The following is a 17,201-nucleotide window of genomic DNA, read 5'->3' as shown; positions in this document are numbered from 1 at the left end:
GCCCATGTTTCTTCTTTCCCTCCCACCCGCCCATGTTTCTTCTTTCCCTCCCACCCGCCCATGTTTCTTCTTTCCCTTCCACCCGCCTATCTGTATCTTTTTACATTCCCACCTGCCCGTCCCTGTTTCTTATTCCCCTCAACCCGTCAGTCCCAATTTCTTAATCACCTCCCACCTGCCCATCCCTTTTTCTTCTTAAAAGTACCACCCACCCACACATTCCCTGTTTCTTCTTGTCCTCCCACCTGCCCCAGTCTGTTTCTTCTTAGCCTTCCACCTGTCCCATCCCGCCCACCCAATCTCTGTTTCTTTTCCACCCCCAAACAGAATGAAAAAAGTGCTATGATGCTTCATAGCTCTTTATTTATCGTCCTGATGTCCATGATTATCCACCCTCCCGTTCTCCACCCCACTGCTGCTCTCCCGCCCTCATGTTCTCCACCCCACCTGCCCTCACGTTCTCCACCCCAACCTGATTTGAAAAGCTAATAGCTCGCCCACAAGTAGACCTATTGACTTTGCCAATGCTTGATTCCTTGTAAAATGATTTGCGTTCAAGACTTTTACCTTCTTTTTTTTTTTTTTTTTTTTTTTTTAAACCTTTATTGAGAGACACGTATCAGTACAAGCGCAGGCCTACAACCACAGGGGCCGGCCGCAAAATCAGGAGAGTCAAAGAGAAGCAACATCAATGTGTACGGTAAAATGAATACAGGATAGACGTGGAATAAAATCGCTACACAGTAAGCGCCAGGATAAGAAAGGTTTCATTTTATGATTTATAGAGGAGGCAGCAGCCATATCTACCAGGGCGTCATGCAACATATACAGAAAAAGAGGGGGGGGGACGGGAGGGATACAGACCCCCACGCAGTCAGATAACCACAGTAGGGCGAGGCCCAAAGACATCCTATGCCCCTCATAGGGTTCAAATATAAAAGACAAATCATAGCAAGCGATTGAATGGGACGCCACATAGATAGCCCTCCCGCCCCGAAACAGGAGAAAGTGCAGACACTTACGAAACGAAGGAGAAAAAACAAAGGGACATAGCCCACCCCCTAGAAAGAAAGCAAAAAGGGACCATAGAATAAAACAAACTAAAATAACAAATACCCCCCCCCACCTTACATCACTGTAATGGCTATGGCCTACCCCACTAAACAGCGTGCCTGTCGCCCAGAGTCACCCGAAATATAGAAGAAAGAGAAAGGGAATAATAACGGAGAAAGAAAAAGGAGAAAGGGAGAGAAAGAGAGGAAAAGAGGAGAGAAAGAAGAGAGGAGCCGGCGATCGAAATACAGAACACCTCCCCACCCGCAACAACGGATCACTAATCGAGGTCAGAGAGGAGACTGAGAAAAGCCTACACAGAGGATGGAAACAGGAACTGTCCAAACAATGAGGCCCGGAGACGCCATTTAACAAAACGAAAGCCCCGCAGGCCCCCAGGCACGATCACCCCTGTCCACTTTTATGAAGAGCAGAGCTGCCAGACCCCGGCACGGCCAAGGAACAGCATGATACAGTGGGTCCATACCAGTCAGGGAAGGCAAGTGGGATCTGCACGGAACACCGTCCCGGCCAACAAGAAGCAACCAGGAAAATTCGGCAGCAGTCAGAATGCAAAAGTACACCAAAGATCCACGTGGCCAAGCACAAAATCTGGGCTGTCCAGCACGAAGCAGAGAAATCAGGATGTAGGAAACACTGCAGCATCGGCACCGGGTCCACTCGATCCCATAGAATCGAACACTCAGCCGGATATCCCAGCACAGCAGCTGGAGGAGTCTCAACAATACCAACTCGGGGAGACGACACCGCGACACAAAATGGCCGAGCAACCATGGCGGCGATCCGCAACTCCAAGTCCAGGCATTTCAAGGACAGGTCGATCCGCAGAGTAGCCAGGGCAAGCAAGACAGCACTCCGTGTAGGGGCCGCCCAATTCAAACGAGGTCCGGGGAGAGCAAATGCAGCAAAGTCCCTGACTCCGGGAGGAAGACACTCCGAGGGGCCATCCGCCATCTTGAGCACAACACCCGCCGCCATTGTCGCATCCGCCTCCAAGTCCACCCGGAGTGCCGGAGGCCACAGGACACACAGCCGATCCGCGGCGGATGGCGCTTGGCGGAGAAAGGAGAGTCACCAGAAGAACGGGCGTGCTCCCCACAACACTCGGGGGAGCCCTGCACCGGATCCCAGGCGGGACAGTCAACAGGAGTGGGCTTCTCACCCGTGGGGTGCCGGACAGCGCGGCTTCTCTTCTTCGGTCCGGCAGGCAAACGGGCATGCGGGGCGGCCCACCATCGGGGGTGGGTCCGCTCCGGCGCTTCCGGCTCGCGGCTCTCAGGCCCCCACCATCGGGTCTCTGCCCCGGTTCCGGATCGCCGGCACTCCGAACACCTCCGGGCAGACACTGCACTCGAGGTCCCGGCGTCAAGGCCGGGACGGCCAGCAAGACGACACGGGCAGAACGCAGAAACCACTGCACGCCGGAGCCCCGGAAACAAACGGTAAGTGAAGGCTCTTCCTTGGTAACCGAATTCGGAACACCCCGAACAGGATGAAAGACAGGATAGGTGGCGGGGAGGAAGGGATCTCGGAGCGAGGCGTTTATGCGACTGTTCCGATCGCCATCTTGGCTCCTCCCCTCGACTTTTACCTTCTTGAGTGTAACATGTTTGGAAGGGTTGCAATAACCAGATTGCAATGATTCCATTTGACATTGAGAGACCCCTATTTGCTTGTGTGTGTGCCACAAAAATCTGTTTGCATTTCCTTACTGGCTTTGGTTCTTGTAATACATGATCGCTCTCGCATGAATAGCATAAAGAGTGCTTTCTCCACTTGCATTTGGAATACAGGAAAAAACAGGTAATCAGATTTTTTGGTTCACATGGAAATGTGATTCAACTTTCATAATGAAGTGTGGGTTAATTCTAATGATCACACTATCTTTATGTACCTAGGGAACTTGGACAGTTAAGACCTGCAATTCCCTAACTTTATGCATGGATGCAATTGTGATTATGAAGGGTTTTTTAAGTGTGAGATACATCAGCTCTGTTTTGTGCATTAGTTCGAAGAGTAGTGTCAGTACCAGGTTGAGCTTCAAAGGTCATCCACAGTTTCAACAGGATCAGACCGAGGCGCAAATGAGGAAATGCTCCGTGGGAACTCTGGGGTGACTGTACCCAGGAGTATCTTGTACTGTACACTGATGCAATCCATATAACAAAATGGAAATGTCCCCATGCTCAATGTGAGCCAGCGGTTGCCAGTGGGAGGCACAGCACTTATTTTTGGGGACCAGCACTGATGTATCTCCATCAGATATTTGCTGAGTGCAAGAGAAGGAAAACACACTGATTGTAATAAGGGAAGAAGAAAAGATGACTAAACCAGCATACTGGGAAAAATCCGGATCCTGCAAGAGCAAGAAAAATATGAAGGGGACATCTGCTAGTGGATTAAAGGCAACAAACCTTGGTATGCAGCACGTCGAGGATTAATAACACTGGCCGCCGCTTCTGAGCAGAGCTTCGGCACCAGCACTCTTTCTTTCACAAATTAAGCACTGAAATGCCCATTAAGTTTCCAGGTGACTTTTTGTATCAAGTTTTCAGGTTGTGTTGCAACAGGTGAAACGTTTGATAGACCTTGCTGGGTTCAGTTGGAGCATTTGTAGATGAATATATCAAATACATTTACACACTAAAGGCCTGATTCTGATGGAGTTAGGAAGGCATCCTAACGGCATTTGCTCCGTCCAAATCGGATCGGGAATGTGTCTGTCCAAACGACTTGGAAAGGTTTTCAATAGACCGAGTATGATGCAAGTTAGGCTTTAGGAATATCCCAATCCAAACCTGACGGTGTTTGGAATGACCAAGCCATACGGAGCAGAATTATACGTCTCTATGGGTCGCGTTTCCAAACAACCGAGTACGATGCTGGATTTGGACAGCCTTTCCGAATCGTGCTGTCCGACTCGAATCGGCAGTCGGAATCAGACTTTGGGGGCCCGTAGTGGGCCCCCCTGCAACTGGAGCCTTCCGAATCAGGCCTGTGGGGGTACACATGGGTCTTCCCTGACCAGCTATGCACAGTGCGGCAGGCACCAGGGGTTGCCCGCCACAGGGTACCTGATTTTCCACAGCCACCCCTTTCTTCAATGGGAGCCTATGCATTGGGTCGGAACAAAGGTTCAAATTGAAGTCAATGGGGGTCCAACTTAATGGTATCTGTAAGCATCCGGATGCATCGTACTCGGTCGGTTGGACTCTCCCTATCCGATTCGGTTGGAAACCATTCCCAAACCCATTCGGTTGGTAAGCTTTCCAAACCGCATCAGAATCGGGCCCTAAATATGCTCATGAGTGGGTGATCATAAAAGAGATTTCTGATGACCAGTGCCACTAGAGCAACACACTAGGAACACTGTCATTTAAGATTTCTTTTGCTATTGATCAGTGGTTCAGCTATTCCTTAATGCTTAGCTAGCAAATTAATATTTGTAAAAAGGATTAAGGGAGTAGCTGGATATGGGTGGGATTTTTTTTTTAAATATAGAACTCTCAAGATGATTAAAAATCCCTTTCATTGTGCTCAATTTAAGGCAGGTTTCCCAAAAGATGACTCAGAATTCGCAGTGGTCTGTTAGCCCTAACATTCTTCACAGGAAGTGTTTGGCCTTGAATCCTGAAAGACCAAGAAACCCGACCAATTCCTTTTGGTCAGAAGACGAGCTATATATTTCTAAATAAATAAAACCAAAAGAACAAAAAGGCATACCAGTCTGTGAAAAGAACCCTGTGAATTGGGACAAGGATGGTTAAATCCTGCACCTATTTGAAATGGAAGATGGTACAACATAGGATGTTATTGGGGAGATGTGGTCTTCTGGTGAAGATGCTGACCTTGAAAAGCGATGAATAAAATCACGAAATTCTGGATAAATCACATAATGTCCCTAGCCATCAAATTGTAAATATGTGTAATATAAATGTGCAACATAAAATTCCACCTATATACAGGGTCAAGAATAATTTCCAAACCCCCTTGGGATACAGTTCACCAATGGCGCACAAGTTGGTCTGTGCTATATAAATGCAAATAGTTATACGTGCATTTTACTGGTCACTGGTAAAACTAACTACAACAACTTGAGTAGTTAAAGATTCAGACTGATGCTGGAGTTGTAATGGGTCTTTGGAAAATGCAACTGTCTTTCTGTTACTCGTCCGATGACAACATCTTTTTGAGAGAAAGCAATTTACAGAATAAACTTGATTCTTTGTATACCCAGTGTCTGATGTGCTTATCACCAATGGATAATTAATATTATATTATCTAAAATGCTTTGGAGAATTCCAAGAACCTCTGATATAATGTGTGAGGTCATCAGAATTGCATTGGGTACAATTTATGGTACCATTGCTCACCATAAGTGTGGAATTCTGTGGTCTTTAGGTCCTAAATTCTAACCCTAACATCATTAGTTTTTATGTAATATTTGTTTTTAAATGTATACATCCATGTACTAAATTGTATATTTATCAGTTGGATTACTTAGAAATGATCAATATGAAATCAGGAATATCCTTACTCTCTTATGGGGATGCTCCAAGTGATATTGGAAATGCCTCTCTATAACGCTGTAAACTCCATGTTAGATAGGTATTTGGTTAAATGTGGCTACTTGGCGTTGGTCGAGCTAGGTAGGCACAGTATAGTAAAATTATATGCGTCCTTGAATCGTCGAGAAGGTTGTCCATATTTCAAAAGGACAGATGTAATAAGTACCTTGTTAAAGCACATTCAATGAATCGTTCCTCGACTTACCCGTCTACCGAGTATCTGGTTGATAGCTGCACTCTCTTTCAGCGTACACTCTGCTACTACATTTGCTCTCATTTCTTTCATGTATAACATGAAAGCGTTGAGAGGCTTCTTAATGTGAGGTCTTTTTGGCTCTTGCTCCTTCCTCTGCTCATGTTGAGTCTTCCTAAAGACACAGATTAAAAGAAAATAACAGGAAATATGTCATACACTTAGATTCATCCAACACATACTTATAGTTTGTGTTGTTCATGAGTTTGAAAAACACGTTTATGTGCAGAACAGCTCTCAAAAACATAATTTCTGCACGGTGTAGAAATAGTGAGTTCCCTTTTCTGTCCTTGGAATACAAAGATGATTCTAAATTTGCTACATTTCCTACCCATCCTTTTAGTATTTTATTGTATGCAAGACATGTTTTGTTTTTATAAATGTTTATTTCTTTGCTACAACTTATCAAATACATTTTCTTTGTTTATAACATGATGGCAGCTTAGCTAACATAAAGCCATTCTGATCAAGGAACATTTCTATTTTGTCTTCTTGAGTATGGTATTAGAAGATTCAAGAAAATATCACAGTGGCAAAATAGGGCTTATTTGATAAATATCTACAATAACTGCAGCTGGCCCTTTTCTTCTCTTGACAATCAAATGCAAATAAAGTTTAAACCCAACATAATATTATTATGTAAAGTTTTGGGGACGGAGATGACTTTATGGATGTCCAACTAGCAAAGGCAATGGGAAACAGCGTAAACATGTAGAATAAGATAGCAGAGCGAGATATAAAAAAAAGTGCATTCTCAAAGTCCCTTACTCTTCACTGACAATCGTGCCTCAGTGGCACTTACTGTAGATCTAATTGTTGAGGTCAGAGCATGGCTGAGGAGCTCTTAAAGACAAATGACACACTGCTGGTGTTTGCACCTCTGGGCCACTCAATCGGATTTCCATTCGCATTTTTACGTATTACAGTATATTGGTTTTCCCTTACGGACAATCCGCCCGGGTACTATTGACTTAAGAATGGTGTATACTTATGTAGCGCTTAGTATGTCGAAGATATGAAACACTCCAAACGGGCAACATACTAACACACTGGCTCCAACATTGTTGCAAATATACGTTTATACAAAACTGCTATTTGGTAAGTCTGTATTCTATCAATTTTACTATAGTATTTTCATTTATTTTGAAACAATGCCTTTACCAATTGGTAGTTTAACTACTTTTTATGGAGGGTGAAAGGTCTGAATGCATGTAATGGAATATAATATTCATAAACTACACACATGAGCTAAATCATATTTCTGCTTATGACAGTAGACAGAATCTCACTCCCCAACAATGTGTTATTTGACTCTGTCGATTACCTTTTTCAGAAGAGATATGGGACATCATTGTGTATTTGACTATGAAAAGGTTCAACTGAGTGCTGAGCCGGGAGCAGGGTTATGCTCACCGTATGTGGCACGAGCATTTCAATACTTATGAGTAAAAACGTAGGTGGTCTCTATTTTGATATCATGTGTTCTCAACTGTATTAGTCAAACTATTTGAATCCTCTATAGAGGCCAGAGACTTAAAGGGCAGATATTGGCTGAATGCACTACTCAGTCCCCTCTGACTACAACAGGTTTCACCCATTAGTACTGATTTCTCAGGCAGTGTTCTCAATCTTCTCAGGGGGAGACTATTCCCCGCTGCCACATGTTGAAGGGACAGCCGATCCTGTTGTATAGGCTAGCCGCGGTACCCTGCCCGACTACCTTAAAGAGGGAGATGAACGTTTGGTCATAACATTGAGTGACTTTGCTTGCTCATTTAAAGAGTAGAGAAGGGCAGACTCACATGTGCATAAGGTGGTCGCTGTCACTGTGCGGGTGCTCTTGTTTCACCTGAGGATTAACAATTGCTGGGTGTGGGATTCCTGTCGTGTGTGGGCCTCCAGGACCATGGACCATGTGATGTGAAAACCTAGAACAGTAAGGGAGAACCAGAAAATCGCACATGCGCATTAAAGGCACAAATATAGAGCATTTAATGTGCAGATCTGTGTCCTGCTTGCATTTTCTCAGCTTATAGAATGTGTGCTTCATGCATCTAAACACTTGAAATAGACAATATAAAACATCCACCATGTTGGAAGACAGAAAAAAAATCACTAAGCACATTTCTCTAATAAGCATTTAAAATTTCACATCCAAAAAAAAGTGACAAATAAATATTTACCATTTACACAGCTAAAAGTGAAATGTAACCAAAGCACCATTATGTATTGCACACAAAGTCCACACCGACAGTATATCATAACAGAGGTTCTCAAACCAGGCAGAGCAGTCCTGTTCAGAGCCCTGCACCCAACTATTTTTTATGATTCAAATTTTTAATGAGGTGCTACAATGCAAGTCTAAATAATTAGCACGCTGTTTTTTTCTTGAAAGTGAATGCTCTTAAAGGAGAATTGTGTCCACAACACCAAAATCCATTGTGTTCAAATTGCTCAGCTCGATTCTTCACTTTTCTCTCTTCTAACTGGCCAGAATGACCATGTTTTAATGTGCTATACCTCATCAGCCATGTGTACAATGTTGCTATCTAGGCAGTCGATTTCTAGCCATATAATCAATAGTTCTGCACGTCCAGTCCTCCACTGAGAATTATAAGCTTTTTGGGCAGAGGCCTGTACCAGCAGCAAGAGATCACAAGACATATTTTGCCCATGTCATGCACAGTTCCACATGCTACATCACCACTGCTGGACAGCAGCGAAAGGGAGCCGCCAGATTAAGTCACTGTGTAGTTTTCAGTCACAGAAAGATTTAACCTCCTGGTCATCTGATGACATTAGCCCCAGATTAGGTCTGTAGTGAGGCACGATGACAGAACAATGCATGCCTGCACACAGTCACCAGCAAACAGAATGAAAGCATTGACAGCAGCCATGGATTCCATATTGGCTGAATCAAGTATCCTGTGTCAGTCTTTCACCAAGTATGAGTGCAGTCTGCTGCGCCTTAAGGTCTGAGAAGCCCTGAGGTTTAAAGTTTTCTGAAAACAGACATCACAATGCATAGGTAGATCATGACCACATTTTTCAGATATCCTCCATCACCAACCACAGATAAAGAAAGTGAAAAGACATGCAAGAAATAACAGTCATTTCCCAAGGCCTGTAGATATGTTTGTGTTGACTGTATACCTCAAAGCTGAGCCACATAAAATTGCTGAAGTGTTTTTATGCACACTACATGATATGGTCACAGGGGACACATTCATCATATGCGATATGCAATGCACATTATCCAACTTTGCTTAATGGGACTGCAGCAGCAAAACAAACCTTCAGATAAATAAAATTTCTAAGAGGAGCTCTCAAATCTTTACTGTATAAACGCTACCAAAGAGGGGGCTGTCTATATTTAAGTACATGTTTGCCCTGGAAGTCCCCTTTAAACTGTGGGAACGGCTCCTTGATAAATAAACACTTGATTGGAAACAATAAACAGGTATTGGCCCAGGGCAGCACCTATAATGTAGTGCTAAAAATTAGATTTCACAAGTGCATAAAGCATGGTAAGACGCGCTGTGCCTGAGAGCTCACTGTATATTTTAGGCTCATTTTGACCACAAATCTCATCCCAGCAGACTATAACAAAGCTTGCTTTGGGCCCAATTTAGAGTTTGGTGGATAGGGTACGCGGCCACAAATGTGGCAGAAAATGCTGTGCGCCAAACTGTAGGTCCGTCCGCCCTATTTCGAGCCGGGCAGAAAATTATCTTTGGACAGCGGTGTCCCCGCTGCTCTGGCATAGGAAGGTTCATTACAACGTCCCAAAAGAGCTAGGACTGTGGGAGTAAGGACATGAGACCACTCGCACTAATTTGAGCATAGTCTTATGTTTTTTTTTCTGTTCATCACCACCATGAAAAACCTGGTAGTATGAACCAGATAAAAAAAGGGAACATTACTCCCACGACCTTAGAGAAAGCCCCCGTGGTGTGGAGATCACGTTTTTGTTTGGAGTAAAAAAAAAATATTTGACTATTTGGTTTTGGAGAACTTAAAAAGTAGGTGTGCAGGTGCCTGAAAAAAGTGTCTGCATACCACACTTGCAATGCCTTCAGAAGAACGACCGTGATGGACAGCCACCCCGAATGACGGCAGGCCGCCTGGCAAAGTAGAAATTTGGCCCTTAGTCTGAAAACCATTTAATTTGCCCCACAAAGTACCCTAACTTCTCTCAAAACAGCGTTGCTGTCTGTACATCTATGAATGCATACTTTGCTACTACTAGGCATATGAGGAAAGACATGTCTAGAAAGTCCATAAAAGAGGACAATGTATTGATTTTGTGTAGAAGGAAAAATAACAGACAGACCACCTGGCATTCAGATGCCACCCTGGAAGTTAAAGCGCACATCACAAACTAGACAGAAAACGCTACCACCTTGAAAACACCAAGCAGAGCATGCGACGCAGTCCCTTCAGGATGCAGACACGTCACGCAGTAGAGGCCCAGCTAAAATTAAGCACTCTTCTCAACTGCCATGAGAAACATACAGAGTGCTATGCACAGCAGGTAGAGCTGTGTCATGTGTGCTTACAGATATGTATTGTGGGATTACAATTGTTCGTGAACTGTTGTACAGGGAACATGCCACGTGGTCATTATTTTAACCAATATCTTGTCTGTCTGGAAAAGGTGAAGCATTTTATCACTAAAATGCTGCATCCGAAACCCCTTACGGGCTATCGTGTAGGCAAATTAACGTTTGGAAGTATTTTTAACTCCCCAAACTTATTTAAGGGTGGGAGGTTACTATTGTGTGACACTGGCATGCTGAAGGTAACGGGTCTGATACAAAGCCCGCTGAAGACTTTGAAATGACGTAGGCAAGCAAAGGTAAGTACAGCGCAAGGAGGACAGCAATCGGCCCCTTGCACATGGGAGTTTCTCCCGCCAGCACTCGTCTCTTCTACCTACCTGGACATGGATGTGTCGCCTGAGAGCGTGGATGTGTAGGAATGCCTGAATCCGCTTGGGAGGGGATACACAGGCTGACCTTGCCTGATGTCACAGAAAAAAGGAACCCATCAGACACGACAGGCATCAACCCATCACAGAATCATACAGTGGCTAATTGAAAGAGGCAGCAGAAGGCCTAGCTCAAGCTGTCTGGTGGGGTCCTTGAACATCTCAAGAACTGTCTTTAGTTTGCTTTACGCCTTAAACATTTTACAGCATTTATTCAACGACGAGTACATGCTAAACTTTTATTAACAGTAGATTGACCACAATTTTAAGAAACGTCTGCTGTATGTTTGTTGCTCTATAGTGAGATCATCTTCAGAATCTTTGCAATGCACGTGCGTGGAGCATGTGTTGAAGGCACACAGAAGACCAAGACATTCCTAACTCTTCCCCATTTGTGTCTGCCCTTCGTGTTGCTTCCCCTACCCGTTCTCACCGTCAGTCTCCAGCTGCGGCCCGTGCAGGTAAGAGCGGTGGGGCCAGGTGGCAGGTGGGGGTGGGGGATTTCAACAGACGAGGGAAAATTATTTATTTATTTTCCCCTCGTGTTCCTCTGTTGAATCCCCACCTAACCCAGCCCCACCACACTTTCCTACATGAGCCATGGCTGGGGTTGTCTCCCCTTCTTTGTGTTGCTTCTGCACCCCCTGCACTGATTCACCCACACCTCCTGTTGCCTCTCCCTAGTTACTTCCGCCCCTCCGTGTTGCAACTCCCCCACTCGCACTTTTTTTAGGCTTATTACTAAACAGTGCCAGCTAGAAAGGGAATACCCACCCATGCACAACCACCCACTTTCGTGGAGATTCATGAATTGTCAACATTTAACTTTGCAATAATGTGATTGCTGTTCCATACAACTTAATTTTCTTGATATAGAAGCCTTTTTATGCTCTCATGTTAGCCAGTGTGTTCTGGACATCCTTTGATGCACCCAACACTTCCAAGTAGATCTCTTTGAACTGTTTTTCCTGCTGGACTCTGCCTCCGCTTGGGACGGCTGACACATTGAACAGCATTAATGTACTTAAAGCAGCAGAGTTCAGACAGAATAATTGATCATGCTCTTTAAGAATTGGCTCGATCAATTTGGTTCACACACAGCGCTATTGATTGGCAGTTTCCATGTAAAAAGTGGCCTTTGCCAAGCTGTCTGCTTGCAATGGCCTCCCATTGGCTGATATTTAGGGAAGAGAGAGAATTTGGTAAGCTAGGTTCAGGCGTTGAGAATGGAAGACACAGAATCCAAGCCTTTAGCTCCATCTTGTACTGCCAGAGAGCAAACGCCCATGCTGTAAAGCAGAGGTCAAGCAAAGAAACTAACTCAGCACCGAGAACACTGCAGCACTGTTTTCTGTTCTCGTTCAATGAAAGCACAAACTAACCGCAGCTCCTAACTCCAGGAGCCTGTTCTCAAGCCCACTGAGCCTAATTCAAAACATGTTTCCTACACAAGGCCCTTGCTGAAAGGCATGCTCAACAACTTTAATTTCTTCTCCGACCACTTATTTAAGTACACACCCATACCGTGCGAACTCTGAGATTTCATATTGAAAGTGTTAATCATGTAACACTATCTGCTGCCCAATGGCAACACATAGTCGAACTGTAAACCTCGGCGCTTCTGAAGTAGAAATCCTGTCCTGCTACAGCTGGCATTATAAAGAAGGAAAGAAATCTAACAAACAAAAATACTTTCAGTGTTGGGGTAATTTTATTAGCAGATACTGGCTGCATTTATTTTTAAACTGGGTAAAATGTGTGCAGTTTGCAGGCCTCTTTTGGCAAAAACACAGCAAGTTCAGCCAGGATTTTTCTGTAAGGTAGGTGGAAAGGGGAATCTTACCAGCCAAGCGGGGGCGTCATCTGTCCAACGCCTCCGGGAGAGAGCGGGTAGTAGGTCGCCATTTCTTGCGCCTGTGGATGTCGGGACATGCCTGGGAATTCACCACAGAAAAAAGGGTTAGGCTTTTTCACAGTGCATCCTTAACTCTACAACACAAATAAAAGAGTGCACAAAGTGAATCTTGTAGTCTATCAAAAACAGTGGTGTGAACAACATGCATACAATAACCCTAAATGATCCAGAGGAAAGGCAAACAATAGAATGTTCTTGTTAGTAAGCCATTAAAGAGAAAAAAAGTCTTCAATATTAAAGGGTTCATTTATGCTGGTGGTTGCAGGTGTTGACCGTTGGCAATCGATTTTGGGGAACAGGGGTTATTTTTCATCATTGGATTGTGACCCAGGGCAAGAGAGAGATAGGCAGAACAGGGAGAAGGAGAGGAAAATAGAAACAAAGAGAGAAAGCACGGATGAAAAAGTACCTGCAAGAGTGAGGAAAAGAGACAGAAAGAGCAGGGTGGTGAAAGAAAGGCATGAGGTAGAATAAAAAAACTGGGCAGCCTTAATATTCAGAAATCCTGGCATTCGACAGCAGCGGGCAGTACTGTCTTGGTAGCAGAGGCCAGGAGAGGTTGGCATGCCAGTGGAAGCAAAAAAACTATCGCAACAGGCCTACCCATGCAATTTATGTGTACAATGTTCTTTGGCATCACTTTAACGGAATAACAAGCATTCTGTTGGCACCACTGCGAGTCCGAATATCAACGATAAGTTCAGCTTTGAGGGATAATATGCCGTGTGTAGAGCAAAAATAAAAATAAAAAAGGTTTTCACAGGTAAAACAGAGAATATATTTCTTGCAGTACGCGGTAAAGAAAGCTTTATATAATGTAAATTTGCGCTCGCTCAGTTAGATTGCTTCCCTGTAGGATTTGTTTTTTTTCTTTCCTTTGGAGGAAATTTCCAACCGCAAAGGCTCAGTAGTTAATTAAGAACCATTTTCAGGCCCATAATGCAGGCGCTTGATAGGATTCACTTGGCTCCCGATTGTCACTGCAGCTCCGGCTAAGCTCTTCATCAAACTGGCTCCTCCGGGCTTGAAGGTCAAGCTGCTTTCAATTGGTAGCATTTCCGCGGCCCCCAAAAAAATAATAATAATAAAAGTCCCACCAGAAATGATCCATCAGCTTTCACATCCCCAGGAACATAAAGCCCTACAACTGTAAGAACCACCTCATGATTAGAGCTAATCCGGGTCCCAAATGGTGCCAGGGCCTACTTGTTCTTTAGCTAACACTCATGCCCAGAGGACATGCGGAATCGTGGTTTGAGGCCACGCAATTACTGGGTTACGTAACATGCACGAGGCATGTGCAGCAAAGTGAGCAGTGAGAACTGCGAATCAGGCGCCGGCAGACCTGGTTTCCCAGAACTCACAGGAGTTCCTCTAATTGCCTAGCAACCTCCCAGTACCTCATATTAATCCAAAATCTCCCAACAGTGCATGGGATTATCAAATTCTGCTCTGGAATGGGCAGGACTCTCCATAAATCCCAGATAAAACTGTTGAGAAAGTAATATTTTTTCTTGCATTTTGATTTTTCTCCTGCAAGTGGTGCCTTCTGGTGTGGATACATTTTGCAAAATAGATTGTGCATAGCTGCGAAGGTTTTAGATTGCTTGTGTGACATTTTCATAATCTCAGTGTTATTATGAGTGACATTCACAACTATGTGTGACACTTTCTCGCAAGCAAAATCAAGCTGAGGGAAACCTATAAATATCAGAAATTACACCCATTTGAGCAACGAGAATCTCTACGAAGATCCTAAAACTGCTGCAAGGCACCAGAAATGGAAGGGCACTGTGGGACCTGACTGTACCAACCAGGATGTGAGAGGCCCCAGCGTGGATGACAGACCCCTTTTCACTCTGCAGGATGCAGAAACATAGCTATGGGCTTTCTTTACTGCCACGATGAAACAGCTGGAACAACCTCTTTAGTGAGATTCTACAAGTGCATTAGGTGCATGATCTTCACTTCAATATTGAAGACACAACGCCAGTGGTCCCGGTCTGTTCCAAGCGCACTCTGGCTCAGCACAGTCTGATCAGCACCATTGCAGGTATGCCCCGGCCTAGAGGACCTAGTCTTAGTTTGCCACTGCACAAAACCATAGCTTCCACGTTTTCAGACTGATTATGTGTGACATGCATGTTTTCAGTGTGCTTATGAGTGACATTCTTGTGCCAAACGTGTGACATTTCGAGTGAAACTGTATCCCAAACAAAAGCACCAATGAAGCCATGTAAAAGATAAATATCAGGAAATACCTCATTTTGACAATGAGAATCTCTAAAAAGACATTGAAACTACTGTAAACGATTGAAATGCATATTGGGTCCAGTTAATTTCTGATATTTCTCAGGTGTAATATGCTCTTTATTTACCAGAACATGAAGATGTTGGTGCAGTAAGCACCAAAATCTACGTTATTCACTCAAAACTCATTATTAGGAGTATTTATTGCACCCCGTAAATTCCGACTCAGAGGCATCAAATGTTATTAGAGTGATAAATATCACCCAAATCATCGAGCCGGTCACTATGACGGCCTTGGATACCAATGCAGGTGCTCTGCAGTCTAGCCACAGATTTGGGTGTTAATAAAATAGTAGAGAGGGTTATTATTCCTCTTTGTCCTTGCCCTTCATACCCAGGCCTGTAAAAAAAACCAATGATGGCTTCCTTTGGCAATGAATTAAAAATGCTTATTAGTGGGTTCCAAGTGATTTGAACTTCGAGGGATGGCAAAGTGTGTACTCCCTCGGTTGAACATTTGCATGATTTCCTGCCAGCAGTAAGTGTGAATAGGATATGCAGACACCTGTCCATTTGAACAGTGGTGAATTAGGATCCAAGTGACATTCCAGCCTTCTTTGTAGTTCATTGGCCCCTGAGCGTTAAACTCTATCTCACTGATAGTTACAGTTTAGAAACGCTTTAAATGCCCCTCGTTCAGCATCTGTTTCCCCTCATCACACCTCTCCAGGATTCTGTTTGCTTTTATGCAGTGCCTGCTGCATAGCACAACTTGAAACATGCAGCTCACATTTTAGTGTTTTAGGTAGACTGCTCAATGAGTTACTGCTTTTGCGACAAGGGTTATTGTATTATGTGTGTTAGATGTTAGTTGCCTCTACCTCCTGTATTTTTGATGCTGTGCTGGATTTCGTTTTTGCTGGTTTAGATGCTTTGGACACTCTGCCACTGCTGATGAGTGCCAGAGTGTAAGTGCTCCCTATGTAAATTGTTGTTATGATTGGATATACCTGTTTGGCATATTTGTATCACCATGAAGTCCCTAGTAAAGTGCACTGGGTGTGCCAGGGTTGGTGATGACAAATGCTGCTAGTGGGCCTGCAGCACTGATTTTGCCACCTACATGAGTTGCCCTAAAATGGTGTCTCAGGCCTGCCACCGCAGTGCCTGTGTGCAGTCTGTAAACTGCCATGTCCTCCTGGTCAGTGTCCCCACTGACCAGGCCTAACCCTTCCCTTTTTGTGCACATTGGTCACCCCTATTGAAGGCCCAAGGTACCCCCCTGGGCAGGGTGCAGTGTATGTGAAAGGTAGAGCATGTACTGGTGCAGGTGACATGCTCTGGTAGTGAATGGCAGCCATTTTCGTTTTTCACTATTGTAAGGCTATCTTGCTCCATAGATTAACACAGAGGATGCTGGCTACAGTGGCTACCAGTATTTCTTCTCATAGGAACAAGAAAGGACATAAGAGTCTAGTATCCCTGAACTCAGAATTTAATAACACATCTTTTAGGAAAGGTTGTTTTTAAACCCTGTGTTTGAGAACAGCACTTTTAGAAAGTTGCTGTTCTCTTGTCTGACCCTTCTGTGTGCCTTGGCCTGTTTGTGTATTGACTGTCTGGTTTGAGAGTGACAGGGGCTGGGAATTCCCCAGGAGGCTGGCTGAGTCAGCCCTAGGATGGATGACTGAATTTGCAACTTGAGTGGTGGGAGGAGATAGCACCTGGGCCTGAATAGGGCTGTGCCTGCCTTCCACAATGTTGGCTCCACCTCCTGCGGGGCGGCTGACGACCCTGCCCCTCACTCTGAAAGGAAAGGAGAAGCCAGGAAAACAAAGTGCTCAAGAAACACCCAGAACTGGTTCAGATCGGGCTCAGGGCCCACTTGCACAAAGAGAACAAAGACTTTTAGAGGTATAAGTACAGGACCCCTGACAACAGAAAATTAGATCATCCTGGAATCAAGAAGGAACCTCTGCCAAGGAGAAAGCTGAAACTAAAGAAGGAAGATTGTCCAGCTGTTGCTCTGCTTGATTGCCCTGCTGTTGCTTTGCTGCCAAGGAGAGGGGAAGGACTTTGCTTTGTACTGTGTCCCCTTGCTTGAAGGAATCTCCAAGAGCCTGAGAAGAGCTGGCTCCCTGTTCTAAAGTC

General features: G+C 44.5%; 1 protein-coding gene across 3 annotated transcripts in view; it reads right to left on the bottom strand.

The window, feature by feature from the left end:
* LEF1 (lymphoid enhancer binding factor 1) overlaps positions 1–17,201 on the bottom strand; it is a 247,784-nt gene that overhangs the window by 59,697 nt on the left and 170,886 nt on the right. For 2 of the 3 annotated variants that reach the window (XM_078676590.1, XM_078676591.1), the window contains exons 5-8: positions 12,729–12,819; positions 10,835–10,918; positions 7,698–7,823; positions 5,848–6,010 (exon numbers count right to left, since the gene is read on the bottom strand). In XM_078676590.1, coding sequence (XP_078532716.1) covers positions 5,848–6,010; positions 7,698–7,823; positions 10,835–10,918; positions 12,729–12,819 — 464 coding nt within the window. The remainder of the gene's footprint in view (positions 1–5,847; positions 6,011–7,697; positions 7,824–10,834; positions 10,919–12,728; positions 12,820–17,201) is intronic. The other variant, XM_078676592.1, reaches the window with a different exon arrangement.

Source organism: Lissotriton helveticus, chromosome 2_1 (genome assembly GCF_964261635.1).
Source record: "Lissotriton helveticus chromosome 2_1, aLisHel1.1, whole genome shotgun sequence".
In the NCBI taxonomy this organism is placed as follows: domain Eukaryota; kingdom Metazoa; phylum Chordata; class Amphibia; order Caudata; family Salamandridae; genus Lissotriton; species Lissotriton helveticus.
Note: the sequence above shows the minus strand (reverse complement) of the source record. Positions and strands in the feature narration are given on the sequence as shown.